The 27,870-nt window shown below is 40.2% G+C and overlaps 1 protein-coding gene across 6 annotated transcripts in view; it reads right to left on the bottom strand.

Moving 5' to 3' along the window:
- Positions 1–4,850: 4,850 nt before the first annotated feature.
- Gug (arginine-glutamic acid dipeptide repeats grunge) overlaps positions 4,851–27,870 on the bottom strand; it is a 158,404-nt gene continuing 135,384 nt past the window's right edge. For 3 of the 6 annotated variants that reach the window (XM_090160054.1, XM_090160056.1, XM_090160055.1), the window contains exons 5-18: positions 18,981–19,086; positions 18,535–18,916; positions 17,798–17,897; positions 17,613–17,711; positions 17,282–17,507; positions 15,590–15,682; positions 15,149–15,507; positions 12,237–14,839; positions 11,278–11,422; positions 10,927–10,998; positions 9,335–9,633; positions 7,636–8,347; positions 6,969–7,099; positions 4,851–6,177 (exon numbers count right to left, since the gene is read on the bottom strand). In XM_090160054.1, coding sequence (XP_090016180.1) covers positions 6,069–6,177; positions 6,969–7,099; positions 7,636–8,347; positions 9,335–9,633; positions 10,927–10,998; positions 11,278–11,422; positions 12,237–14,839; positions 15,149–15,507; positions 15,590–15,682; positions 17,282–17,507; positions 17,613–17,711; positions 17,798–17,897; positions 18,535–18,916; positions 18,981–19,086 — 5,436 coding nt within the window. In that variant the 3' untranslated portion in view covers positions 4,851–6,068. The remainder of the gene's footprint in view (positions 6,178–6,968; positions 7,100–7,635; positions 8,348–9,334; positions 9,634–10,926; positions 10,999–11,277; positions 11,423–12,236; positions 14,840–15,148; positions 15,508–15,589; positions 15,683–17,281; positions 17,508–17,612; positions 17,712–17,797; positions 17,898–18,534; positions 18,917–18,980; positions 19,087–27,870) is intronic. The other 3 variants (XM_090160057.1, XM_090160059.1, XM_090160058.1) reach the window with 3 other exon arrangements.

The following is a 27,870-nucleotide window of genomic DNA, read 5'->3' as shown; positions in this document are numbered from 1 at the left end:
AAAATCTACAATTCTTACCTGATTCGCGCTGACGTACTTGGACGCTCTGTAATTACTACTAAGCCTCCCAAAGCGTTATCCATTTGACTGCTCTCGATCGCTCCGATCAGTGTTCCATTTGACTGCTCTCGATCGCTCCGATCAGTGTTCCATTTGACTGCTCTCGATCGCTCCGATCAGTGTTCCATTTGACTGCTCTCGATCGCTCCGATCAGTGTTCCATTTGACTGCTCTCGATCGCTCCGATCAGTGTTCCATTTGACTGCTCTCGAGCGCTCCGATCAGTGTTCCATTTGACTGCTCTCGATCGCTCCGATCAGTGTTCCATTTGACTGCTCTCGATCGCTCCGATCAGTGTTCCATTTGACTGCTCTCGATCGCTCCGATCAGTGTTCCATTTGACTGCTCTCGATCGCTCCGATCAGTGTTCCATTTGACTGCTCTCGATCGCTTCGATCAGTGTTCCATTTGACTGCTCTCGATCGCTTCGATCAGTGTTCCATTTGACTGCTCTCGAGCGCTCCGATCAGTGTTCCATTTGACTGCTCTCGATCGCTCCGATCAGTGTTCCATTTGACTGCTCTCGATCGCTCCGATCAGTGTTCCATTTGACTGCTCTCGAGCGCTCCGATCAGTGTTCCATTTGACTGCTCTCGATCGCTCCGATCAGTGTTCCATTTGACTGCTCTCGATCGCTCCGATCAGTGTTCCATTTGACTGCTCTCGATCGCTCCGATCAGTGTTCCATTTGATTGCTCTCGAGCGCTCCGATCAGTGTTCCATTTGACTGCTCTCGATCGCTTCGATCAGTGTTCCATTTGACTGCTCTCGATCGCTTCGATCAGTGTTCCATTTGACTGCTCTCGATCGCTTCGATCAGTGTTCCATTTGACTGCTCTCGAGCGCTCCGATCAGTGTTCCATTTGACTGCTCTCGATCGCTCCGATCAGTGTTCCATTTGACTGCTCTCGAGCGCTCCGATCAGTGTTCCATTTGATTGCTCTCGAGCGCTCCTATCAGTGTTCCATTTGACTGCTCTCGATCGCTCCGATCAGTGTTCCATTTGACTGCTCTCGATCGCTCCGATCAGTGTTCCATTTGACTGCTCTCGAGCGCTCCGATCAGTGTTCCATTTGACTGCTCTCGATCGCTTCGATCAGTGTTCCATTTGACTGCTCTCGAGCGCTCCGATCAGTGTTCCATTTGACTGCTCTCGATCGCTCCGATCAGTGTTCCATTTGACTGCTCTCGAACTCTCAGAGGTAGTTCGAAGCCAATCTGACGATTTCGACCGATCAACGGATCGAGATCGATCTCGGAGAAAGTTTTAATACGTTAATTTTTAGCTCGAATCTTTAAAACACTTGATTCAGAGCGAATCTCGAGCAGTCAAATGGAAAACGCGATAATAAACTAAACCAAATATCGCGCCATGGCGACATCTCTAGTCATTTTTGAACTATTAAATGGGAATTTGTGGGAACTCCGGTTAGCGGTTGAGTTAATATAATATATTGTAATCATAATTCATTTTAATAAACCTATGAAACTTGCGATCCGAATGACTTTGCTGAAGTTTCTGTAGTTTTTACAGTGGACCTTTCTATAAATTCCTAACTAATCACGCCAAACCCTTTCACAATGACAACATAGCGCTACTTCAGTTGGACTAGCAAATTTATTTATTCTTTGGTTTTAAAAATAATGCTTATGCTTATCCCTATTAAATTGGTATTTTCTGCAGAGCTGCCAGATATAATTTTACCTTTACCGCCCAACAGCTCTTCAAAGGAGCTCAATTTCCAGCCCAATTATAAATAGGTTATATTTTATAAACAAGCCCAAATTGACGCAAGTTTATTTTTTTAAAGGCGCGCTTTTTAAAATATTGGTGTTTGCGTGATGTCATAGTTTTAAGTGTCATGGGAAAATTTTATAGAAACTCCAATTTTTAAGTACAAATTAATCGAATTTTTCAAGAAAAACTGTACATATATTGAGGATAAAAATATCGGAGTGCATTTTAGTGTATATTGTCGAAACACTCCGAAAAGTAGCTCAAAAACAGCCCAACTACTTTTTCCCCCGCCAGTAGACATAAAAAGAAGCAGAAAATATTTCTTAAGGGTCACTCAAAGTCTATTTTCAAAATATAGCTAAGGTAGCCTACGTGAAGATAGTATATTTCAAAATATAGTAAGTCCATAACTGAATCATTCACAACATCAATGAGATATAGTTAATTAACTATTTATAATGGTTTCTACAAAACTATAACCGTTCAATGAGTAGGATTTTGATCAAAAAAGCACTATTTATCCAGACAACTAGGTTGGCAGGTTTGCCAGATAACCCTTTTTTGAGCCGCCCTGGTTCATGAAAAATCGGGCCAAACCTTCTGCCTCTCTATACACAAAAGTAGTATTTTATAGAATGGTCTATTTGAAGTCCACGTGCGAAACGCACGTGCCGATAAAGTACTAAAAAGCTTAAGCTCGTGACGTGGAGAATAACATTTTATACTTCTAATTTTTTTATGTTTTATTTTAAGAAAAAAACCTATAGCTCGTCAGATGAAAAAATTAAAATGTTTTGCACTGCGGCTACGATAGGGGGAGATTCTTTTTGTGGTCTTTTTGGTGTTATTCGATGTTTTTGACAAAAACGATTGTCGCTATATGTAAGTGTCTTATTCCCATACGCTAATTTAGTAAAAGTGCATAATCTAATTTGTGAGCTACCGTACTAATCCAACTCATAGACTTTTAAAGGCCAAATTTGCTTATATTTCACTTTTATTTAAATGGACTTATATATCAGTAAAATTTAAGGTTATTGCAATGTTAAAAAAATTTGCCAAACTTTCAAGGAAATAAATATAATCATAGAATCTAGAGGAAAATTACCTCAAAAAGTGCCAAGATAAAATTCAATTCCCTGAATTTTTACAAATTCTTAAAACTCCGACTTTTTAAGCCAATTTTTAAATTCCCTAACGTGTGGCAGCCCTGATATAAGTGATTAAATTAATGTACTATTATTAATATGAAATTTCTGACATCTCGCCTTAATTTCTGTGATTAACTAAAAATAAGTCAATCTTATAAATCTTGCAAGATGTTGATATCTTATGCAGGGTGGCCACTGAAAAACCCCAAACATTTATAGGAATATAGGAAATTCAACAGTCGATTTATAGTAGAATATAGGAATATTATCCTTGATAATATAGGAACATATAGGAGTATTATCTTGATAATATAGGAACATATAGGAGTATTATCTTGATAATATAGGAACATATAGGAGTATTATCCTTGATAATATAGGAACATATAGGAGTATTATCCTTGATAATATAGGAACATATAGGAGTATTATCCTTGATAATATAGGAACATATAGGAGTATTAGCCTTGATAATATAGGAACATATAGGAGTATTAACCTTGATAATATAGGGACATATAGGAGTATTATCCTTGATAATATAGGAACATATAGGAGTATTATCCTTGATAATATAGGAACATATAGGAGTATTATCCTTGATAATATAGGAACATAAAGAAAAATTTGTATAAATAAAATTTAAATTTGTTTTAATATAAAAGCCTCAGTGAAATCAGATCAATAAGTTAAGTGCAGCTCTTAGGAGAAGCAGTTTACATTTTATCAAAGGGATTTAATACATAGAGCGCCATCTGTATTACGAAAAGCGAACTAGGAACGCGGGAAATTCGAGAAAGCCGCGCGAAATACAAAATAATATCTAATAATAGGAAAATATAGGAAATATGGTGAAATTATAGGAAAATAAAGGAAAGCATTGAAATATAGGAAAAAATATAAAATAAAGGAAGAATGGTCACCCTGCTTATGATTTACAAACGTGATGTCTCCAATATTATCTTTATCGACAAATTTCAAACAAGGTTGAATCTGAAAACTTTCGAAAGACTTTGGAAATCGAAGTGTTGAAATTATTTTTTGTTGTTCGGGTAATCTGATTTCAAATTGTATCTGATTCATTAACTCAAGTAACCTGTCTGAAGTGATCCCCTCTAATTCATCTCATCAGATTTAGTTAGCTGAACAGTTTATATATAATATCTGCCAAACAAATCAATATGAACAGAAATAAAAATTTCTTAAGAATTTAATCGAGTGATTTGTAAAATCGAAACTGTGAAATCCACTCACCTTCTGTTAGTTAACAAAGTGAATTTGGATTTCACATTTGACCCGTATCAACTGATGATACGGATCTGATAAATTATAGGTTATTGGATTTAATATTTGACCGGTATCATCTGATAAATCTGAGGGTAAATGCGGATAATCTGATATCTGATTTATTGTGTTATCTGAGAATCCGTTGTAATCACTAGGTTGAGGTAGGGTATATCACTAACTACTTATTAACAGGGTTGGCAAGGGTCAGGGAAATTTAAAATTTAAAAATAGGAATAAAATGGGAAAAATCGTGGATTCAAATTTATCTTGAAAAGGTTACGAAGGTGATCTAAAAACATTAAGGTTTGTCAATGTTGCATTAAAAATATTGAAGTTAAAACAATCTGAAGAGCCACATTTACAATAAAACATAAATTCACTGATTTATAATGAAAGTAAAATGAAAGAGTAAAATAAATTAATTTTAACCTTGGAAAAATGGGAATTTTAAAATATTGGGTGCCACCCTGTTCGAGCAGAGTCGAATAATACCTGTATTTCCAGTAATTACCAAATTAAATCGTAGATAAGTCTCATTAACGTGACGTCATTTGTATAATCCCCGCCCCCGAATCACGCCCCGCCTTCTTGAGCATAAATTTCGATATAACACTTGTCAATCATTTCTGTACAATTTGTTTTATTACATGCAAGGTTTTTGTAATCTCTACCGTGCATTCTACAGTATAAAAACTACGATAATTTCTTCGAAGAAACTTGTTGCGAAAAGGAATTAACATACAGATGATTTTTTTTTCAGATTTACTTTAAAGCTGACATACAAGTTGATCCCTTTTTTTAATTATATTTTCTTATGACCACAAGCAATAACTATAATTGATTGATCATGGATTTGTTTCGTCTCTGGTTCTTTTTGTTAAAATACACCAATTGGGCCTGGCCTTAACAATATCACTCAGCTAATAATTACGTCAAACACGATACTGTACACTTAGCCTAGAGAAGATAATGAAGTTTATCCGTCTTCTCAACAATATTTTTTTCAGTACCTATGATGATAAAATATACATTCACGCGAATAAAGTTAAAGTTTTGTTCAATTTTTAACCCCTAAAAGGCTGATTTTTGTTTTTTTTTACAACCTAAAATACGACTACAATTGTCATTTCCTTTTATATATAGCGGCCACAGAAAACGTGGCACTCTAAGATATTTTTGTAAATTTGATAATAAAATGCCAGTAACAAAAGTTATTTTTAATTCACTTTCTTCTTATATAGATTAGTTATATTTATTTATATATTTATATTTAACGGGGTCATTGTAGAATATAGTTTTCGAGGAAAATGTTGACCCTTAGTTTCATTTTTTTTACACACTCATTCGGTTTGTTTGTCACGAACTAAATTTGATTCGAAGCATTCAAATAAATTTAATTATTTTTTGCACTACTTATCTTGGCAAATAATTTTTTCCCCGACTTTTTTTTTAAGTAATAAATATTTTAATCATAGAAAATAAATTTTGCGCGTTTTTATTTCTCTATAATTTTTATCCGGAAACCTAAAAATTGACGCCCAAGCGAACGAAATTATTAGTTATATCATCGAAGGATATTTTTCTCTCATTTCAAGTTCCAAATATTTCGATTAAGGCCCAAATAACACTTGTTTCGAAATTGTCCAGTTTCAAAGTTTTTGGTTCAATTGTTTACGCGCGTAAATTACACTAAAATAAATTAAGAACGCGATTTTTTTTATTCCAACGTCACTTTGAAATATATATATTTAGATATATATATATATTTTTTTTAATAGTTGAATTTTGTATGTTTTTTTTTCTAGGATATATTTTTTTAGTTAGCGAGTGTCTCACTGCATCTGAGGCCGACCGCCGCCACGCGCCGCTTCTTCTAAAGTTCTAAGCATTTCACGTTCCCGCTGCTGCTGATGTTGCTGCTGTTGTTGTTGATGGTGATGACTGAAATACACAAAATGGTTTCTGATCAAAGGAAGAAGCATTTCTTGAAGCGAGTTATTATGACCCGGGGGTTGAAAATGTTTTGAAATTAGATTATTACAGAGCTCCACCATCGAACTTCGCGGTAAAAATACGGAGAAATAGCAAGTTTGTTTTCTAATTTAAAACTTGGGAGCAATTTTGAAATAAAATGAGATCTTTATTTGAAATTATCGCCCAAAAAACGGACTGCGGTGATTATCCCCTGAAAAACCGACCTTGTTATAATTATCCCGCAAAAACCGACCTTGTTGTAATTATCCCGATAAATCGACCCCCGTTGTAATTATCCCGATAAACCGACCCCCGTTGTAATTATCCCGATAAACCGACCCCCGTTGTAATTATCCCGATAAACGGACCTTGTTATAATTATCCCGATAAACCGACCCCCGTTGTAATTATCCCGATAAACCGACCCCCGTTGTAATTATCCCGATAAACCGACCTTGTTATAATTATCCCGATAAACGGACCTTGTTATAATTATCCCGATAAACGGACCTTGTTATAATTATCCCGATAAACGGACCTTGTTATAATTATCCCGATAAACGGACCCCCGTTGTAATTATCCCGATAAACCGATCCAGGTTTAGGAACCTTAGAGAAAAGTAGCGACTATTTGGGAGCTCTGTTATTATGGTAGGATTCGGGCTAAAATTAATAAAATATACAAAAATATTAACTTTTCCCCCCCAAAATATAAATTTTTCCAAAAAAGAAACCAATTGAGGAACGAGGGAGCTTACCGATAAAACTCTTCGTGTTGCGACATGAGCTGAGGATGAGGCATTTGAGCGCTCATATGAGCGTACCTCTCTCTTTCCATCATGATTTGGCGTTGCAAGTGTTCATGATGAACGACCTGGGCCGCGGAGAGCTACATTGAGGAATGGTTAAAAAGAAGATGTTACAATTTGGCCACGCAAGAATGCGAAAATGTTTTTCACCGGTACCTCCCAAAAGTTTGGTATCACGTTTTTACGCGAAAGAAAAATAAAATGTATTAAAAAGATTTAAAAAAAAGTGAGGTAATATCAAACCATACGACGGGTACCGTTGAAAAGCATCAAAAATATGGGTTTTCTGAAATATTTTTTGCACCCTATGCCCACACACGACGGGGGGAATGGAAACAAAGGAAAAATAGAAAGAAAGAACCGGAGTTAGAATTTTCGGGGATACTTCATTTTACCACCGCAAGACGGCGCGTTTCTTTCAAAAAGACAAATTCAACTTTACCATATCGTTAGAGAGTGTGGTAAAATAAATTATGGCTTCAGTTTTACGGTAAAAACTTTGACATTGGTGCCAAAAATATTCCCGATTGATCGTGAAAAGTAAGAAACGGAGGGTGAAGGGAATATTTGTTCGCATAATGACGGGGGTAGTCGTCCTGGAGGGGACGTGTAGTACCTGGTGAGCCAGTTGGTCGTCGTACGAGGGCCGGATAAGGCCTGGCTGAGGATGTAGCAAGTCGCCGCGGGCCACGAGGCCGGGCCTGGCCGGATAAGCCGTCGGAGGCAGGAGCGGGTGGGGCCCGGGAGGCGGGTGTCCGCCGCCGGAGCCCGCTGGGTCCTGGGGCGCGCCGGAAGGCGGGAGCCCCATGACGACGGCCGCGGCGGCTGTCATGGCATCGTGAGGATGCAAATGGAGGTGCGTGTGAGCGTGGGCGTGTGTATGGGCGTGTGTGTGGGCATGGGTGTGCAGTTCTGGAGTAATGCCTGCCATTTGCAATCGAAGTAACGGGTCCGTGTTGAGCGCCAGCCTCTCGGAGTGCAGCCGCTCGGCCGCCAAGCGGTCCATGGGAGACGGGACACCGGACGGGCCCTCGGGCCCGGCCATCGACGTCGGGATGCCCAGCCTCTCCAGGCGCTCGCGTTCCGCCGGCGTGTACAGAGCGAAGTGTGACTGCGCCAGCCCGGGCGGGGGCCCGCTCGGCGGCATGCCTCCGGGCCCTTGTTGCATCGAGGCCATGTACCGCCTCTGCAGCTCCAGCCAGTGAGGGTCGAAGCCGACTGGCCCGGCGATGGAGCCCGGCGGCAGACGAGATTTCAGCTCCAGTTCGGCTTTCAGCTTGTCGTGCAGGTCGCGTTCCCTCTTCTCCCTTTCCAGCTCCATTTCGAGGCTGCCAAAGAGAACAATCAAGCTCCCATCAACACAAAAAAATGAACAGTTTGAGTTAAGCGGTTCGATTTTTACGCTTTTGGGGTTTGTTTTCGGCGGAAAAATCCCCGTTAGGTTTAATAATACAATATTTTTCGTCTAAGCGAAAAATTCCCGTTAGGCTTCGCAGAATATTTTTGCGTCAAGACGAAAAATTCCCGTTAGGCTTAGCAGAATATTTTTGCGTCAAGACGAAAAATTCCCGTTAGGCTTCGCAGAATATTTTTGCGTCAAGACGAAAAATTCCCGTTAGGCTTAGCAGAATATTTTTGCGTTAAGACGAAAAATTCCCGTTAGGCTTAGCAGAATATTTTTGCGTCAAGACGAAAAATTCCCGTTAGGCTTAGCAGTATATTTTTCCGTCTAGGCTAAAAATACACCCCGTTAAGCCCCATTTTCATGCTCGCTGGTAGCGGGTAAAAATCGACAAAATCCGCTTCAGCTATACACTTTTTCCACTTTCCGCGTCGATCTGTTTCAAACAGATATTTTAGCTTTATTTTCACGCTTGCGAGTGGCGGAAGCGAATTTTGACGATTTTTATCCGCTACCAGCGAGCATGAAAATGGGGCTTTAGGCCTAATAGAATATTTTTGCCTCTAAGCGAAAAATTCCCGTTAGGCTTAACAGAATATTTTTGCGTTAAGACGAAAAATTCCCGTTAGGCTTAGCAGAATATTTTTGCGTCAAGACGAAAAATTCCCATTAGGCTTAGCAGTATATTTTTGCGTCTAGGTGAAAAATACACCCCGTTAGGCCTAATAGAATATTTTTGCCTCTAAGCGAAAAATCACCGTTAGGCTTTGTAGAATATTTTTGCGTCTAGGCGAAAAAAAATCGCCATTAGGCCTAAAGATAGAAGTCTGTCTTTGGGTAATTAAAAATTACCCTCTTAATGGCGTTAACCCTGTCAAATGACCTTAATTTTCTACTACAGATGTCAATTTACCGTTCTCGGGCACTAGGGCCGTAGATTCCGGCGGAGATCTGGTAGTGGAGCATGGGGTCCATGGCGTGCGGCGACATGCCCAGAGGAATGCCGGCGCTAATGGTGGGCATGGAGCCCGCCACCGTCGTCCTGGGGTATCCCGGAGAGAAGGTGGCATGTGGCCTGGCGTATTCGCTGAGTTGTCGCAGGGCCGGAGTGTCCTGGTAGCAACGACCCGTTTGCCGGTCGTACAGGCTGTGTCCGCTCGAGCCGGCCTTCAAGTCCATGCCAAGACCACCTTTTTCGGCCATGTTCATTTTCTAAGGAGATAAACGTAAAATAGCATCTTGTAGAACGGTCAGGATGAGACTATAAACTACAATTACAATTTGTTTCAGTTATATTAGCTATATTCAGGGCTGAAGGATTAAACAGTTAATATCGTTTTACTAAAGACTGAGGTACACTACTTTCAAAACAGAAATAAATGCGCGTATTCTTTAGTACAGTTTTCTATGACCAGAAGTAAACTAATAGGACCGATAAATGACAGTTGGGGAACAAAACTAGTAACTCCATTGACAACCGTAAATTTGATAAATTTTAGTTATAACGTTCCGATTCCATAATTGATCATTTTTGCCGAATTAAACGACCTTTTTACTTGAATTTCCCGCTAAGCCGTGACTACACTGTACAAAAAATAAGCGCCGTAAATAGAAACTTTACCGGAAATCATTACACGGGGTTGTCAGTTTTTTCACAATCAAATTCCCTGAATTTTTCAGGTTTTCCCTGACCATCTCCGAAGATTTTCCCTGACTTATTTAGTATTTTATAACCTATATTTTAGTAAAATTTTAATATTTGCAACCAAAATTAAATTCCCTGACAATTCCCTGATTTTAAAACTAATTTTTAAAATTCCCTGATTTTTATACCCATATTCAAAATTCCCTGATTTTTATACCCATTTTCAAAATTCCCTGATTTTTATACCCATTTTCAAAATTCCCTCATTTTTATACCCATATTCAAAATTACCTGATTTTTATACCCATATTCAAAATTCCCTGCTTATCTTGTGCCAAGATTTTGTATTTTTAAACCTATATTTTAGTAAGTTTCCTATTTGCAACAAAAAAATAAATTATAATCAACTAGGCTAATACCCAAGTCACAACCTTAGGCCAAAGTCATCTACCGACTTTCTATGCCTTAAACAGTAGGGTGGTGGCAAGCCCTTCATGCCACGCGAGCCAACAGCTCCCTACACTCACTATGATTTTCAGACTAATTTTTAAAATTCCGACTTTTCCAGGAATTCCAGGTACCGTGGCAACTACCAACCGTCTGTGTGGAAACAATTATTTTGACCCAGTCACACCTACGACTATTACACTACTTACTCGAATATATCTTTTTTGGAGCTTTTTATAAAAGGGTAAATGTGAATACTACGATAAATGTTTGTAAGAAATACGTAACGGATACCAACATAATAGCAACGGCGAAGAAGGACAACGAGAGAATAAAGAAAAGAGATTGGAAGGACAGAGAGAGGCACAAAGAAAGAGAGAGAAAGAATGTCCCTTCTGGAAAACGTTACTTGCCTGAGTGGCAAGTGATTTGTGGAAGCTCGTCAAGCCTAGTTCTTCGTAAGCCAGTTCCTTCCATTTGTAATACTGAAACCAACGTTCACTTAAATATAGACAGAATTTGCAGAGAAAACTAACAGGTATTTCATTTGATTTTTTAAGAGAATAAAGGAAACAAGAGGGAGGCCACTCAGGCAAGCGATTTTACAAAAGTCGGAACAAGTTTTTTTTATTACGAGAAACAGAATTAATAAGAGAAAGTGAATAGTCGAATTTTTCGGGGGGGACTTAGATACGCGAACGCGCGTTCTACCATTGTTTCGTCTGTTAAAAATGTCATAAGAATAAATGGCGGAAGAAACTCACTGATTTGTCGTCTCTCTCGCGTTCGGCCGCCTTCCTGGCGCGCTCTTCCCTTTTCCTGGAAAGCTTGGAATCAGGCACTGGTTTGAAGGTCAAATCAGTTCGAGCGCACGAATTGAATTCCCCGCGATTCCAGTGCCGCAGGAAGCTGCAAAGAGCGATCGAATTAATATTGGAAATCTCTTCAGGGTTGCCACAATATTTTCATATTCAAATTCCCTGACCATTTTAAGAGATTTTCCCTGACTTTATAAGGCCAAAATTAAACAATTTGAAACTTAATAAATAAAGGTTATTGCAACGTTAAAAAAATTAGAAAAACTTTCAAGGAATTAAATAAAGATTACCTTCCAAAAGTGTCAATATAAAATTGAATTCCCTGACTTTTTACAAATTCTTAAAATTTCCCAACTTTTAAGGCCCCCCCCCTTTTTAAATTCCCTGACATGTGGCAACCCTGGAGTTAAGGACGATAATCTTTTTATGGAGAGGTCAGCGTTAATTCATGGGCATTCTATTACACGAATTGAGTCGCCCATGTAAATATATTTATCCTTTTTGTCCAAACAAAATGGCGGAGCCGAGGGGTTAGATAGGATATCTAGCAGTCTTTGTTTGGCGAACTCATTTAAACTTACGCAGTTACTATTATCCGTGGCCGGGTTATACTACGTAAGAGCTCAGCCCTTCATGCCACGCGAGCCAGCAGCTAATAGAACAAAAGGCTCTTTTCATTAGAGCCACGGCGGTAAGCGTCGACCATCTGGGCCCCAAAGTTGGATCTTAATTAAAACTGTCTTAAACTTGGTTCTACCCTCTACTCCAGGCCCAAAGACGTAAGACTACTCAGCCTATTGATTAATACCCCAGCACCCAAGTTATGATAGACTAAATCAGGCTGTACACTCCGCCGAAGTCTCCATGAAATGATTGAATTAACACGGCGTTTATATCGAACTTACATAGCTGACTGACTGCGATGACACTCTACGTCCTCGACTTTAGGTTCGGGACTGGGTCCTCTGGGATTGGGTACTTGTCGTTCCGGAGGAATTTCTTCCTCTTCTTCTTGGGGCGGCGGCCCGCTGTCGTGATGACTAGATGCTCCGCTCGATCTAGATTTGTCCTTTCCGTGATGGCCGTGTTGACTTTGATGAGAGACGTGGTGACTTTGACTATGATGAGGTCCAGAGTGCGCCGAAGACGAGGAGTGGTGGTGACTTTGGTTCGATAAATGCGAAGAGGCGTGATGAGGATTGGCCATGCCCAGAGGGACGTGTTGTCCGTGTAGCTGGCCCGGATGCGGGGCGTGGTGCGAGCTCTGCACGACGGGCCCGTGATGCTGCGACTGTTGACTGTGACTGTGAATTTGACTGGCGTGACTCTGGCCGTGGTGAGCGTGCGGATGATGCTGGCCGTGATGCGAGGACGCCTGAGGAGGGCCTCCGTGATTCTGAGGTAAGTGATGAGGGATGTGGGAGGGCTGCGGATGCTGAGAGTGGTGCTGCGACGGCGCCGAATGCTGACTGTGGTGTTGATTGTGCTGGCCTCCGTGGTGCTGCGACGGCGGGCCGTGGTGGGGCTGCCCGTAGTGCGAGGGAGGCGGTGGCCCCATCAGCCCGCCGTGCTGGCTGCTGACCATCGAACCCGGCATCGAGTTCATCGGTTGCTGGAGCACCGGGATGGGAGCGTGGCTGATGGGTCCCATGCTGAGGCTGACGACGGGCGTCGAGTGCGCCGAGATGGTCGTGGTCGCGCTGGACACCGACGACGACGACGCCGAAGTGCTCGACGAATTTAGCGGTACGGGGGTAAATGAACTAGAGGAATTGTTCGACGTCTGAGGCACGGGAGCTATGGGGCTGGATCGGCTGGTGGCGTGAGGATGTCCCGATCGAGAGAGGGAAGTCGGCGGCGGAGGGTAGGCCAAGTGAGGGGGAATATGTAAGGCTCCGGGTGGGTACAGATGAGGGAAATAAGGCGGATAAGGGTAAGGAGGGTAGCCCTGAGGACCCGGCTGCATGTGCAGCGGGTGAGGCTGGCCGTGAGGCACCATGCCGGGGCCCACGACGGGGGGAGGGACCATGGCCCCGCTGGACATCGCGTGAGGAGAGAGAGGTCTTAGGTTAATCATAGGCTTGACGTCCGGCGGCGATGGAATAGTCTGTCCGGCACTCATGACCGGACCAGTGGCGGAACTTGGCACGGTCGAGGTCACAGTGGGAAAGGAATGGGCCGATTGGTTCGAGATGACCGATCCGCTGAACATGTTGGAGGTCATGGGCGACGACGCGGGCGCCGGCGGGTGCGAGGGGGGGACGAGAGGGGGCGGGTTGTGGGAAGACTGCTGCTGCTGCGACGAGAGCGGCGGCGGAGGCGGGTATTGCTGCAGTTTCGGAGAGTGCCTGGGCGACTGCGAGACGCCGACGTCCATCGGCTCCATCTTGATCTTGTCGGGGTGGGGCCCTGGGAACTCCATCAGCCGCGACGAGGGCCCGCGCGGGGCCGGCGGCGGCGTCACCACGGGATTCGAGTGGCCCACTCCGTACAGCATGGGGTGCATGCCGTGCTCGCTCATGTTGAGGTTTTCGGGAGGAATCGTCGAATGAGGTAACGACATGGGCATTTGCAGAGACATCGGCTGGGCGTGAGGGCTGTCGGGGTACGAGGAGTGGGGCTTGGGCGACGAGAAGACCGAAGGCTCCTCTTCCTTGATGCGAATGGCGGGCATGGGCGAAGGCGGCGACGGCGTTTTCCTGGCGGCGGCGTCGATGTCCATCGCTTGCGACAGTTTGGGAGGCGGCGTTTCCGAAGCAGGCACTATGTCTAGGTTTTCAGTCTTAATAACTTGTTGCGCGGCGGGAGGGGGCGAGAACAGCGCCGGGTTTTCGGGTAGCGCCGGGTTCTCGGGTAACGCCGGCGGCAGCGGTTGCAAGAACGTGTCCGACTGATTCGGCTGCGAGAGCCCGTTATGCTGCTGAGAAGGTAGCGTAGGAGGCAGCTGAGGCGACACCCGCTGAGCCAGCGAAGGCTGCTGAATGGCCAACGACGGCGGCAACTGCGCCGCCAACTGGCCGCCGTTCTCCTTGTCCGACGCGGCGGAAGCCGATTCGACGACGACTGGCACGGCGGGCGTAATGTGCGGCGGAGAGTGATCGTCGGGACTGATCACCCCGTTCACTAGTTCGGGCTTGGCCGCTTCTTCGGCGTCCGAATGCTTGTCCGGGTGGTAGGCGTCGGGCGCGGGCGGGTTGGGCGCGGCGGCGGCGGCGCCGGGGCTGGGCGGCGCGCAAGGGGACGACGGAGAACTCGAGGCGTCCATGTCGTTCTCGGCCTCCCCTTCGCCGCCCTCCTGCTCCTCGTTGTCGCCCTCGTTGCCGTTCTCTTCGTTCGAGACGCTGCTGCTCTCGGTGGTCGTCGACTCGGTGGGACTCGTCGCTCTGTCGCCGGGAGCCTTCTTCTTCTTAGGACTAGACCTCTCACTGTCGGCTTCCGGCTCGGAGGCCACCTTATTCTCTTCTCTTTGGCGTTTCTTGCCTTTGGCTGGGCTTTCGGAAGACTTCTGCTGCAAAGGTCGAAAGATACGTCAACGGGATAAATGTACGTAAGAAAATTAAGGTTACGAAGGTGGAAAGATACGTCACGGTCATAATTTCAAGATAGGTTACGGTCATGAGGATGGAAAAGACAAGGTCATGAGGGTGGAAAGATCGTAAAGGTCATAAGAATTCAAAGATAGGTCAAGGTCATAAGAATTCGAAGACGGGTCAAGGTCATAAGAATTCAAAGATAGGTCAAGGTCATGAGGATGGAAACTAGCAAGGTCAAGAGGGTGGAAAAAGCCAAGGTGATGAGGACGGAATTAAGGTCGTACCTTTTTCTTCTCAGTCTTTTCGGAGCTGCTGGTGCTGCACGTGCTGGCGGCGCCGGGCGATTTGCGTCCGCTCTTCAAAGGAACGATTAAGTCTACGTCGGGGCTGCTGGTGCCGCTCAGGTGGTTCTTGTTGCGGATTCCTCTGTGATTCTGGGCCTCTTTGCTCCTCCTGGTGCGCATGATGTGTTTCCCATTGACGGGTTGGTTGCTCTCTTCCTCTTTGACCGGCTTGAACATGAACGGAGGCGGTTCCCTGGGTTCGGACAGTGGCCGAAGTTCGCCGTACTTCTTGTAGAACAGGCGGCACTCCGTACATAACAAGGCACGATCTTTACCAGCGTGATGCCAATCTTTCGAAGCTAAATGCGCGAGAAGAGACACGAAATTAGTTACGCCTCTAAACGAGTTTCAGTTGGTAAGTCGTAAAAGAAACCACGTTACTAGTCGTGTAGCAATGATGGCAAGCGTAACCGCTTAGATCTCGCGAATCTGAGTCGTCTGAATCGTCATCTTCGCTGGCGGAGCTCAAATCCACTGAAATTCACAAAACGAAATCGGTCAAATTCCAAAGTCGGACTGCGGGGTTGCCACATTTTCCCTTTCCAAATTCCCCGAACAATTTAAGAGATAAATATTTTCAGCGTGGTTACCAGGTAAGCCATAAAAATGGTTTAAAAATTGCACGGATACCACTTAGTTTATGAGGACTGAGAAACTCCGGAAAATACAACTAATACACATTTTAATACCATGGATAAAAAACGACTTTAACTTGTTCATAAAATTCACCAACTTTTATTTACTTGTTCGTAAAATTCCCCAACTTTTATTTACTTGTTCGTAAAATTCCCCAACTTTTATTTACTGGTTCTTAAAATTTCTAGATATTTTTACTACTTTTTTTTACTGGTTCTTAATATTCCCAGACTTTTAATCTTGTTCATAAAATTTCCGACACATTTACTAGTTCTTAATATTCCCAATTTTTTATTACTAGTTCTTAATATTCCCAGATTTTTTATTACTAGTTCTTAATATTCCCAGACTTTTTTACTAGTTCTTAGTATTCCCAGACTTTTAATCTTGTTCATAAAATTTCCGACACTTTTACTAGTTCTTAATATTCCCAGATTTTTTATTACTAGTTCTTAATATTCCCAGACTTTTTTACTAGTTCTTAGTATTCCCACTTTTAATCTTGTTCATAAAATTTCCGACACTTTTACTAGTTCTTAGTATTCCCAGACTTTTAATCTTGTTCATAAAATTTCCGACACTTTTACTAGTTCTTAATATTCCCAGACTTTTTTACTAGTTCTTAGTATTCCCAGACTTTTAATCTTGTTCATAAAATTTCCGACACTTTTACTAGTTCTTAATATTCCCAGACTTTTTTACTAGTTCTTAGTATTCCCAGACTTTTAATCTTGTTCATAAAATTTCCGACACTTTTACTAGTTCTTAATATTCCCAGACTTTTTTACTAGTTCTTAGTATTCCCAGACTTTTAATCTTGTTCATAAAATTTCCGACACTTTTACTAGTTCTTAATATTCCCAGACTTTTAATCTTGTTCATAAAATTTCCGACACTTTTACTAGTTCTTAATATTCCCAGACTTTTTTACTAGTTCTTAGTATTCCCAGACTTTTAATCTTATTCATAAAATTCCCACTTTTAATCTTGTTCATAAAATTTCCGACACTTACTAGTTCTTAATATTCCCAGATTTTTAATCTTATTCATAAAATTCCCAGATTTTTAATCTTATTCATAAAATTCCCAGATTTTTAATCTTATTCATAAAATTCCCAGATTTTAATCTTATTCATAAAATTTCCACTTTTAATCTTGTTCATAAAATTTCCGACTTATTTACTAGTTCTTAATATTCTGACATTTTAACTTGTTCATAAAATTCCCCGATATATTTATTTTGTTTCATCAAATTTCCCCGACATTTTTAACTAATCCATCAAATTCTGACATTTTTACTAGTTCTTAAAATTGCTTTATTTTTGTTCTTGTTCATAAAAAACCCCTATTGGTTTTCTGATTCTAAACATGTCGTGAGTTTCTCGTGAGAGTCTGTTACAGTGGCAACCCTGGATGGTACGTCGGGCGAGTACATACTGTAGTCATTGGAAGTCGGTCTATTTGGCCTGGGACACGTCCTAATTCTTCGGAGGACGCTCTGGCGGCGGTGGCGTCGGTGAGGTCTCGAAGTAGCCGCCGCGGGGGTCTTTTTCCATAAGTAGTAGAACTCGATTAGATCGGCCGTTTCTTTGTGAGGTAGAAGCTCTTTTCGGATTTTAAAGAAATTTTTCCCATACTGACGTAGTCCCTTTACAAAGCGTTTCTAGCACAAACAAACCTGATTACGAAAAAATGTACGGGCAAAAGTTCCAACTAGCGACGAAACGGAAATGGTCATCGACGCGCGTCGGAAAAAGAGGGAACTTACTTGTTCTTCTTCCGTCCACTTTTTGTCAATTCCTCGAGGAATCGGATTCTTGACTAAAGCCTGCAGGGCTTTTCCCGTGTCGTAGCTACTTTCGTGAAGCTATACCGCGAAAGGCACTTTAGAAGACGTTCTTCGACGGACGTAAACACGATGGCGAGTACGATAAAAATTACGGACACACTTACCAAGTCCATCGCGTTAATCGTTGTGTCGTCTCTAGAAGCCGCGATACAACCGTCTTCGGCCGATCCACCGTCACACATTCCAGCAAAGGCCGCCATGCTTCTGCAAAGACGAACCAAAGAACGTTTAATTGCCAGTTGGCTTAGAAACTTAATGGTAATAGTTAAGGTCTTTTCACAGCCACGAAGGGCTTGCCACCACCCTCCTACGCGTCGTAACCCGGCCACCTGAATTAATGGCTTTAAAATTCGCTTGATGACTTAGGCCTAAGGTGGTGCCTTGGGTATTAGCCTAGCTGATTATTACTTATTGGGGTTAGCAACTAGAGGGCCCTGGTTCGATCCCTGCTTGTGGCGCTGGGTGAAAACCCGGAACAACTCTTTCCACGTTGAGTTTGCGAGTTCTAACAACAATCCCACTGGTTAAAAGGGATTTCCAAAGAGGTTAACGATAACTATCCGTAATCGGTGTACAAGCCTGTAGTTTTGACTATACTTAAGTGATTACGTAATCGATGAAAGATTTAGCACTACCAAAGGCTGTAATCGGTGTACAGAAGTGGTTAGCCCCTCGGGAGCTGTTAGCTCGCGTGGCATGAAGGGCTGGCCATCACCTTCAACGCTTTAAAACCCGGCCATCTGAATAACGGGCATTAAAAGTAGCTAGATGACTCCGGGTCTAAGGCGTTGCCTCGGGTATTAGCCTAGCTGATGATTATTAGGATGATGAGGTCAATTACCTGGCAGCTCTCAGGTACATCATTAGATCGCAATCTGGGACTCCGGGCGTCCATCGCAACTCTTCCAACATTTCGCATCTTTCAGGCATTTCCTGCGGCAGCACATTGGGCCTACACTCGGGCAGCCGAGCTTGGTGGCTGGGACCGACCCGAATCTCGCCCTGAGTGCTCGCCAGCCTGCGGGTCTCCGGGTTGTAGCCGAGCACGTAGAAAAAGGTGTCCTGTTTGGGGAGAAAGTCTTTGGCCGCGAAGATGTCCGAGTAGTGGTACACCTCGCACTTTCCCCTCAGCGACGAAACTGGGTAGGTGTCGGTCGCGTCGGAAATAAACAGTTCGCGGGATTTCACCACCGGGTCTTTGATGATCAGGTCGCTGCCGGACACTGCCAAAAGAGGCGTCATTACAATCAATTAGGAAGGCAAGGTGGTGTAGGAAAATATACCAACCATTTTCGGTGTTTCTATCTTGCACCAAGAGTTGATAAACTCCTTCGGGTACTTCGGAGAGACGGTAGTACCAGCGGACAATCGCGCTTAGAGTGTCGCGTTTACTCTGCAAAAATAAAAATACACGGAGAATAAATACATTATTGTTTGTTTGATTTAAATCAAATTATTTTTTTAAAGAAATCCTTCACTTAAATCGGTTCCTATAAAAGGTTGTTTAAAAGGTATTAAATTTCCATAAATAATAGATTTACCATTAAATTATTATATTTTAGACTATTTTAGTCCTTCTATTACCTCTCACATTGTTATAAGACTTCCCCCACGTGATATTTCATATACAGTAATAAGTTAATACTGTGATAAATATATACTTATTTCTTGGAATAAATATTTTTTAAATGATAAAACTGTCTACTATTGATATAAAAATAATAACTAATATCAATAAGCTCATATATTGCTTTTAAAAAATGACAAAAACCAAAAAATTAATTAAAATAAAAAAAATCAAAAACCCTGGTATTAGCTTAAAATTAGGCGTTTTTTAATAACATTTTAGTCTTTTTAGCGTTCAATAGATCAGGGTTCGAAAACAAAAAAACCCACAATCTTTTTTAGCAGGGCTCGACATAAGACATTTCTAATTTCTCTTGATTTGGGTTTTTTTTTGACATATCATGTAATACAAATATGGAAATAGTATATACTAAAATAAAAAACCCACGAAAAACCCACTGTGTTGGGCTTTTTGGAAAAAACCCGTTTTTTTTTCGAACCCTGCAATAGATTATACTTGTTATTTAGGGTAAGTTTTTTTAGGTTCATATTCACTGTCTTTTACAAGTTTTCTCTGTCCATTTTTAGATATTTCACCCGACATTTTTAAGTCAAAATCAATTTCCCTACACCTACATTTCAGTAAACGGTTTCAATTTGCAACCAAAATTGAATTCCCCGATTTTTCCAGATACTATGGTAAACCTGTTTTTACTACAGTTTCAACATACCTAAACACGTATTTAATTTATTTCTTAATTTGTTTAATTTTCGGCCCAGCTACGAATGATTTGAAACACGATTTTTACAAAATGTGCCACTGGCAGGGTTGCCACAAATATTTGAGACTCAAACTACCTGTTTTCCCTGACCATTGTAAGAGATTTTCCCTGACTTTTGAAGGCCAAAATTTTTATCTTGTATTTTATTTTTATCAGAAGTTAATAAATTTATTTATTAAATAATTTTATCTATTACTTATATTTCAGTACAAAGGTTATTGCAATGTTGCCAAACTTTCAAGAAAATAAATGATAATCATAGAATTTCTCATAGATCTAGAATTAAATTACGGTAATTACCTTCAAAAAGTGTCCCTAACTTTTTACAATTTCTTAAAATTCCTCGACTTTTTACAATTTCTTAAAATTCCTCGACTTTTTACAATTTCTTAAAATTCCTCGACTTTTTACAATTTCTTAAAATTCCTCGACTTTTTACAATTTCTTAAAATTCCTCGACTTTTTACAATTTCTTAAAATTCCGCGACTTTTTACAATTTCTTAAAATTCCGCGACTTTTTACAATTTCTTAAAATTCCCCGACCTTTTACAATTTCTTAAAATTCCCCGACCTTTTACAATTTCTTAAAATTCCCCGACCTTTTACAATTTCTTAAAATTCCCCGACCTTTTACAATTTCTTAAAATTCCCCGACCTTTTACAATTTCTTAAAATTCCCCGACCTTTTACAATTTCTTAAAATTCCCCGACCTTTTACAATTTCTTAAAATTCCCCGACCTTTTACAATTTCTTAAAATTCCCCGACCTTTTACAATTTCTTAAAATTCCCCGACTTTTTACAATTTCTTAAAATTCCCCGACTTTTCCCTGACGTGTGGCAACCTTGCTCTGGTTAGAGACTATTTAATTGCACCCAATACTAGTCAATCCATAGCGACGTTCAGGGAGTCCTTACCCCATCTGGTGGCAGAAAACGTTACTAAACCTTCGTAGGGTTCCACCATTATACCACAAGCAAAATACCCGAAATAAGCTACAAGATACAATGGCTTTAAGTACGTCGTATCTAAACAGTCGTTAATCAAAGCTAAAGAAAGGAGAGCGTCGACTGAACCGGAAATGGTCATCTAAACCACTTCCGTCGCCTTCCGACGACATTTATCTTCTCCATTCGCCGCTAGAGGAAGAAGGTTCCATTTAAGTGTCAAAATGTCACAGTCTATAGAAACCGCGGTCATTTTCCCCCTGACTAAAAGAATATTTAGTCAAATACAACAAAATCTCCGTATGCAAATAAATTTGACAAAACTACGTAAGCGTATTAAAAGCGAAGATTAGAAACTTCCCCGAATAAGTTTACGAGAGGGATTTTAATCAGAGTTTGAAGCTTTTCAGACGAAGGGAGGGTTGATATTTTTAGCCCAAACCCGAGAAGGGAAATAATAAAAAGAGCGTATAAATAGCCGCTAACAGCTTGGGTGGATTTTTAAAAGCGGAACTAATTAGTGGGAAAATGACATCGGCAAGTACCAGAGCGCACCCTGGTGGCTTCCGCAGACGCGTACACTGTCATCCCGAGGGACCCCGAAGATTCTCCCCGCTGTCTTCGTGTACGTAGGGATTCTAGAAACCCAATAAACGCGGTACTTAATTACCGAATGATGCCAAATTCTAATGGAAACCATAAAAATAATCTACGATTCGCCACAGTAACAATCTCCCTCCTGTTTTCGACAATAAGGCGTCTCTAAATTCATTTCATACAATCGCCATTTAGTGGTAATTTAATGTACGTTATTTTAAACTTACACTTAAGATCGAATGTATTAAATTAAATGAATGTACGTTATTTTTAACTTACACTTAAGATCGAATGTATTAAATTAAATGAATGTACGTTATTTTAAACTTACACTTAAGATCGAATGTATTAAATTAAATGAATGTACGTTATTTTTAACTTACACTTAAGATCGAATGTATTAAATTAAATGAATGTACGTTATTTTAAACTTACACTTAAGATCGAATGTATTAAATTAAATTAATGTACGTTATTTTAAACTTACACTTAAGATCGAATGTATTAAATTAAATTAATGTACGTTATTTTAAACTTACACTTAAGATCGAATGTATTAAATTAAATTAATGTACGTTATTTTAAACTTACACTTAAGATCGAATGTATTAAATTAAATGAATGTACGTTATTTTTAACTTACACTTAAGATCGAATGTATTAAATTAAATGAATGTACGTTATTTTAAACTTACACTTAAGATCGAATGTATTAAATTAAATGAATGTACGTTATTTTAAACTTACACTTAAGATTGAATGTATTAAATTAAATGAATGTACGTTATTTTAAACTTACACTTAAGATCGAATGTATTAAATTAAATGAATGTACGTTATTTTAAACTTACACTTAAGATCGAATGTATTAAATTAAATGAATGTACGTTATTTTAAACTTACACTTAAGATCGAATGTATTAAATTAAATTAAATGAATGTACGTTATTATAAACTTACACTTAAAATCGAATGTATTAAATTAAATTAAATGGATGTACGTTATTTTAAACTTACACTTAAGATCGAATGTATTAAATTAAATTAATGTACGTTATTTTAAACTTACACTTAAGATCGAATGTATTAAATTAAATGAATGTACGTTATTTTAAACTTACACTTAAGATCGAATGTATTAAATGAAATGAATGTACGTTATTTTAAACTTACACTTAAGATCGAATGTATTAAATTAAATTAAATGGATGTACGTTATTTTAAACTTACACTTAAGATCGAATGTATTAAATTAAATGAATGTACGTTATTTTAAACTTACACTTAAGATCGAATGTATTAAATTAAATGAATGTACGTTATTTTAAACTTACACTTAAGATAGAATGTATTAAATTAACGTTATTTGGACGCCTATAGAAGTTTTCTCGCAGTATTCTTTAGCCGCTAAAGAATACTGCGAGAAAACTTCTCAAGTTTAGCGTAATAGAGTAGTATTGCTCTGTAGCTTTGGGCTATGGTCACCATTTTGAGGACAGTTTTTGATCTATAGGAAAAAGCATGGGTGACTGACGTCGACCTACGTCACGCCGATATTACTCTATAGGATTGAGTTGCGTACGAGTTCTACCATTTTTCAAAATGGCGTCATAATACAACCAAAAGTTAAAAGTTGGACGGATGTGACCGACAGAAACAAATCGTTAAAAAATTAACACGGTTATTCCGAAATGGGATCTGCCATTTTACAAAATGGCGGCGCTTTTAAATTTCTATAGACCTACTGCGAGGGTTTGGAATTAGAGCTACATTTTCTAGTGGTTCTTTCAGGGCCCCCACTCAAATCTTCAATTTTTTGTAGGAAAATAGGATTATTTTTCTAAAAATATAGGACTTTATAGGACTACTTTTTCAAAATTATAGGATTTTATAGGACAATATATGCTATTTAATTTACTAACTTTATGCATTTAAAAACAAAATATATATATTTAGAAAAATAAATCTTTGATTTTCACTTAAAAAATAGAAACTATTTAGCCATTTTATCACAAAAATATACTAGTAGCTAACCATGTTAACAATAACAAAAGTATAGACTAGAATGACTTGTTATAGGAATTTATCCTATAGCTAAATCTAGCAATTTAACTGAGTGGCTGGATTTGAAAAATTATAGCATTTTATAGGACTTTTGAGGGATAATAATAATAATCAGCTAGGCTAATACCCAAGGCACCACCATAGGCCTAAGTCATCAAGCGACTTTTGAAGCCTTTAATTCAGGTGGCCGGGTTACAATGCGTAGGAGGGTGGTGGCAAGCCCCGCATGCCACGCGAGCCAACAGCTCCCTACACTAACTATTACCTCAACAAGTTTGTATGGAAGGGGGAAACCCCTTAAAAATATAGGATGTTCTAGGACATTTTTGAAAATATAGTATTTTATAGGAATTATAGGACCTCTGGGGGCCCTGTTCTTGTCGCCCCCATCAAAGGTGATTCTGAAAGGGGGTGCTGAAATAGCTACTTTGAAAACGCCGGTAAAAAAATGGAGCATATTCAATTTCCAGGACATTGACAGGTATTTGAAAATCGTGACTACTTCGAAAAGAGATTCCTTATTCTAAACTTGGTCACCGTGGAAAAAAACCCCTCTCATCCGAGATTGCGCGAAAGGGTGGTGCTTTGGGTGGTGGCTCTTTCTTTACCCACTCCAGAAACCGTTCCCGGCTATTTGCTTCGAATTGACTTTCGAGAGGAGCCGGGTTCCTTCTTTTCCCGAGAGAGGGCGCAAAATCCCGGAACAAATCTATCGCGATAAAAAAACGACCGGAGAGTTATCGGAAAAAACGACGATTCCTTTTCGGTGTTTTCACCGAAAACCAAACCACTTCCCCGACGAAAATCGAAAAAGAACGGACGCTGAAGGTTGCAAGATCTCGCTTTTATATATAGATTATATACCCTCGAAACTGGTGTTTTACGTCGTTGCGAAATACACTTTTAGGTTGGAAGTTGTAAACGAAATTTTTTCACTACATATTTTCGGGGTTGGTACCATTTTATCTATTTTCTGAGGAAAATATATCGATCGATTTTATTTAAGTAAAAAGATTAAAATCATATTTAAATGGGGATAGTCACGATATTAAAGTCGAGCTGATCGTGATATTAAAATCGAGGTGATCGTGATATTAAAGTCGAGGTGATCGTGATATTAAAGTCGAGGTGATCGTGATATTAAAGTCGAGGTGATCGTGATATTAAAGTCGAGCTGATCGTGATATTAAAGTCGAGCTGATCGTGATATTAAATTCGAGCTGATCGTGATATTAAATTCGAGCTGATCGTGATATTAAATTCGAGCTGATCGTGATATTAAAGTCGAGCTGATCGTGATATTAAAGTCGAGCTGATCGTGATATTAAAGTCGAGCTGATCGTGATATTAAAGTCGAGCTGATCGTGATATTAAAGTCGAGCCGATCGTGATATTAAAGTCGAGCCGATCGTGATATTAAAGTCGAGCCGATCGTGATATTTAAGTCGAGCCGATCGGGATATTTAAGTCGAGCTGATCGTGATATTTAAATCGACATGATCGTGATATTTAAGTCGAGGTGATCGTGATATTTAAGTCGACATGATCGTGATATTTAAAAGAAACTGCTATAAATTAGCCAACCCCGAATATATTGTTCAAATATCAGCATTATTATCTGACAAGCGTGAAAAGACAGTGAATCTGAGAGCGTGATTACGACTCGTTCCCGGAAAGGACGTTGTCGTTTTTTTCGTCCACAATGACTGTCGGAAAAGCGAATTCTGTAAAATCGAAAACGCGACTGTCATCCGCGCGGGAAGACAATAATTCAAATATTGAAAACCGTCGGTAATAAGAGACGAAATCGGGAGGTGTCCCAAACAAACGGGGCTATTAATAAGAGGCGGCAACGTTGTCCGAAGGAATTACACTCCAATTACTTAGCTTCAAAGCCAATTAGACCGGCCATTCTATAGGGACGAGGCTTAGCGAGCGCGAGATCTGGAAACAAGGCCCGATCATTTACAAAATTCCCAAATCTCATAAAGGCGAATTTAATCCGTCGGCGATGGCCGGGAATCCGCCGCTCGACCCGTAACTCGGCCGACCGCCGGCAGAGGGCGACGGTTCCGTAATTAAGGCGCTCCCTGCTTAGACGCCGATTTAACAGGCTCGCGTTTCGCCTTTGGTCCCGTAATAGGCCGTCAACTTAACCGGAAAGCGTGGCTCGCTCGCCCGAAGACGCCAATTAGCGCAGCCTGGAGACGAGACGACGAGTTAACGACGACGCGCGAAAAAGTATATATCTCTCTCCCGCTAGCTAGAGGGCCGCGCGGCGTCCCCGAAGAACACTCGATACTCGTGAAAGCGCCATCTGTGACCCGCGCGATATGACGTCGCTAATCGGCTGATCACTGATGCCAGATCGCCAAAATGAAATTTCCCTTTCACGGCGTTAAAATTTCCCTTTTCCGTTCAAAAATGTCCGACATTTCCAAAACCTTAGATATTCATACTTTAATTAAAAAATGACAGGAATAACCCTGGGAAAAAGTGGTTTTAACTGTTTTCAAAATAATTATCCCTGTAGGCCCCTAGAATAGAAAATAAAGCGCCATCTATATTATCAACATTGAACTATATATCCATAATTTATCTCTGAAATTTTTGGATTTTTCAGTTTTTATATTTAACGAATGTTTAAAGGGAATATAACCTGCAAAGCAGCCTTTATGGAAGACCTCTCCAATTTTTCAAATTTCCCTGTACAGTGGCGTCAAACAATTTTAAGACGCTGAACGTTTTACGGAAAGGGGAAGACAATTTTAGAATTTTTTCCCTTCCGACGGCAGCAGGTGATAAAGCGTCTAACCAATGAAAAATGTACGCAAGAAAATGCACGACTTATAACGGGTTACGTTCTCCTTGTGCGGAGTGCTGTGTTTGTTGCTCCTAGCTATCAGTTGCTCATTTTACTGTATTAATTATTTCAAATTTAATTAATTTTGTCAGATTCAGAGAATATCTAATAGTTTCACTTTAAAAATCATCGCCACTTCGAATTTTCCAAGATTTCGCGACGTTTATTTCCTGTTTCGAATTTTCGAGGTCCAAAATTTCCCACACAACGCTAACGAATTTTAGCGAGTCTTTTTCCGGGGGACCCCCGGTAAATCATAATCTTATTTCGCCCGTTCGAACAAGAATTTACAATCATTATAGAAGCATTCACATATTGCCTACAGAGAAATATGCAAAAAGGGGCGAAATCCACCCGAGGTACAATCCTATTCAATAATGTTTGAGGTAGATGGCGACACTATAAAGTTTATGAAAAATAAACTTTTTTTAAAAAGTTTTATTAATTACTAAAATTATAGTACTTTTAAATTCTTATTAAAAATAAATTTTTTTTGTAATTTAAATTAACAATTAATTTTAACCGTAGTTAACACTCTCCGCCATAGATGGCACTATAATACAATTTTAAACTATCCAATCAGGGAAGATAATTTTGTATTTTAAATCCCGACAAAACCGTTCTCCACTAAAAACTGAAAACTTTCAACCAATCGTTGAAAATCAAAATTATGACGTCATGTTGCTATCAGAGCGCCATCTACTAACAAATAACGCCATCACCACGTTACCTCGGATGAATTTTACCCCTTTAAAGTGGTCTCTGCCCCTTAAAAATTGTAAATCGATCTATAAGCATACATCTATTTGACATTCCGAGGTTTGAATTTTCTTTTACAATATTTATCGCGCTGGTTCTTTTCAAAGAGGAGTGGGAGAACTAGTTGAAAAGCCGCTCTATAGATGGGGCGGCGTTCGTACGCGCCCAGATAATAAACCTTAGATAAAGCTCCCCTCGTACAAACAAAAAGATAGAGAGTTCACTGTGTTTACATTAAAACTAGATATTTTTTAACGGCTTTCGAGGCGTGTGCCAGCCCGGGTGGGGGAGTGCGGCCTACGAATAAAAATAAAAAACTTGAAATACGCGGAGTAAAATACAAAGGTAACGTATCTATAAAACATCTGAAGGTGAATAATTGTAATGAATCTTAGCGTTATTGTTTCCATCAGATAATAAATATGAAAAAGCTTGGTTTAAATTTTAAAACCTTTTCGGTTCCGTATAATTTTAGTATTTATAAACTGCAATTTTTTTTGACTTTTATATCGTTATTTTCAACGTAAATTACGGTCGTAAATATACCTCGAAAACATTTTTACTTCCGGTGAAAATAGTTTAACAGGGTTGCCACAAA

The sequence above is a fragment of the Leiobunum rupestre genome, chromosome 10 (genome assembly GCF_980474605.1).
Source record: "Leiobunum rupestre chromosome 10, qqLeiRupe1.1.hap1, whole genome shotgun sequence".
Classification (NCBI taxonomy): Eukaryota; Metazoa; Arthropoda; class Arachnida; order Opiliones; family Sclerosomatidae; genus Leiobunum; species Leiobunum rupestre.
This window is presented reverse-complemented; position numbering and strand designations above follow the sequence as displayed.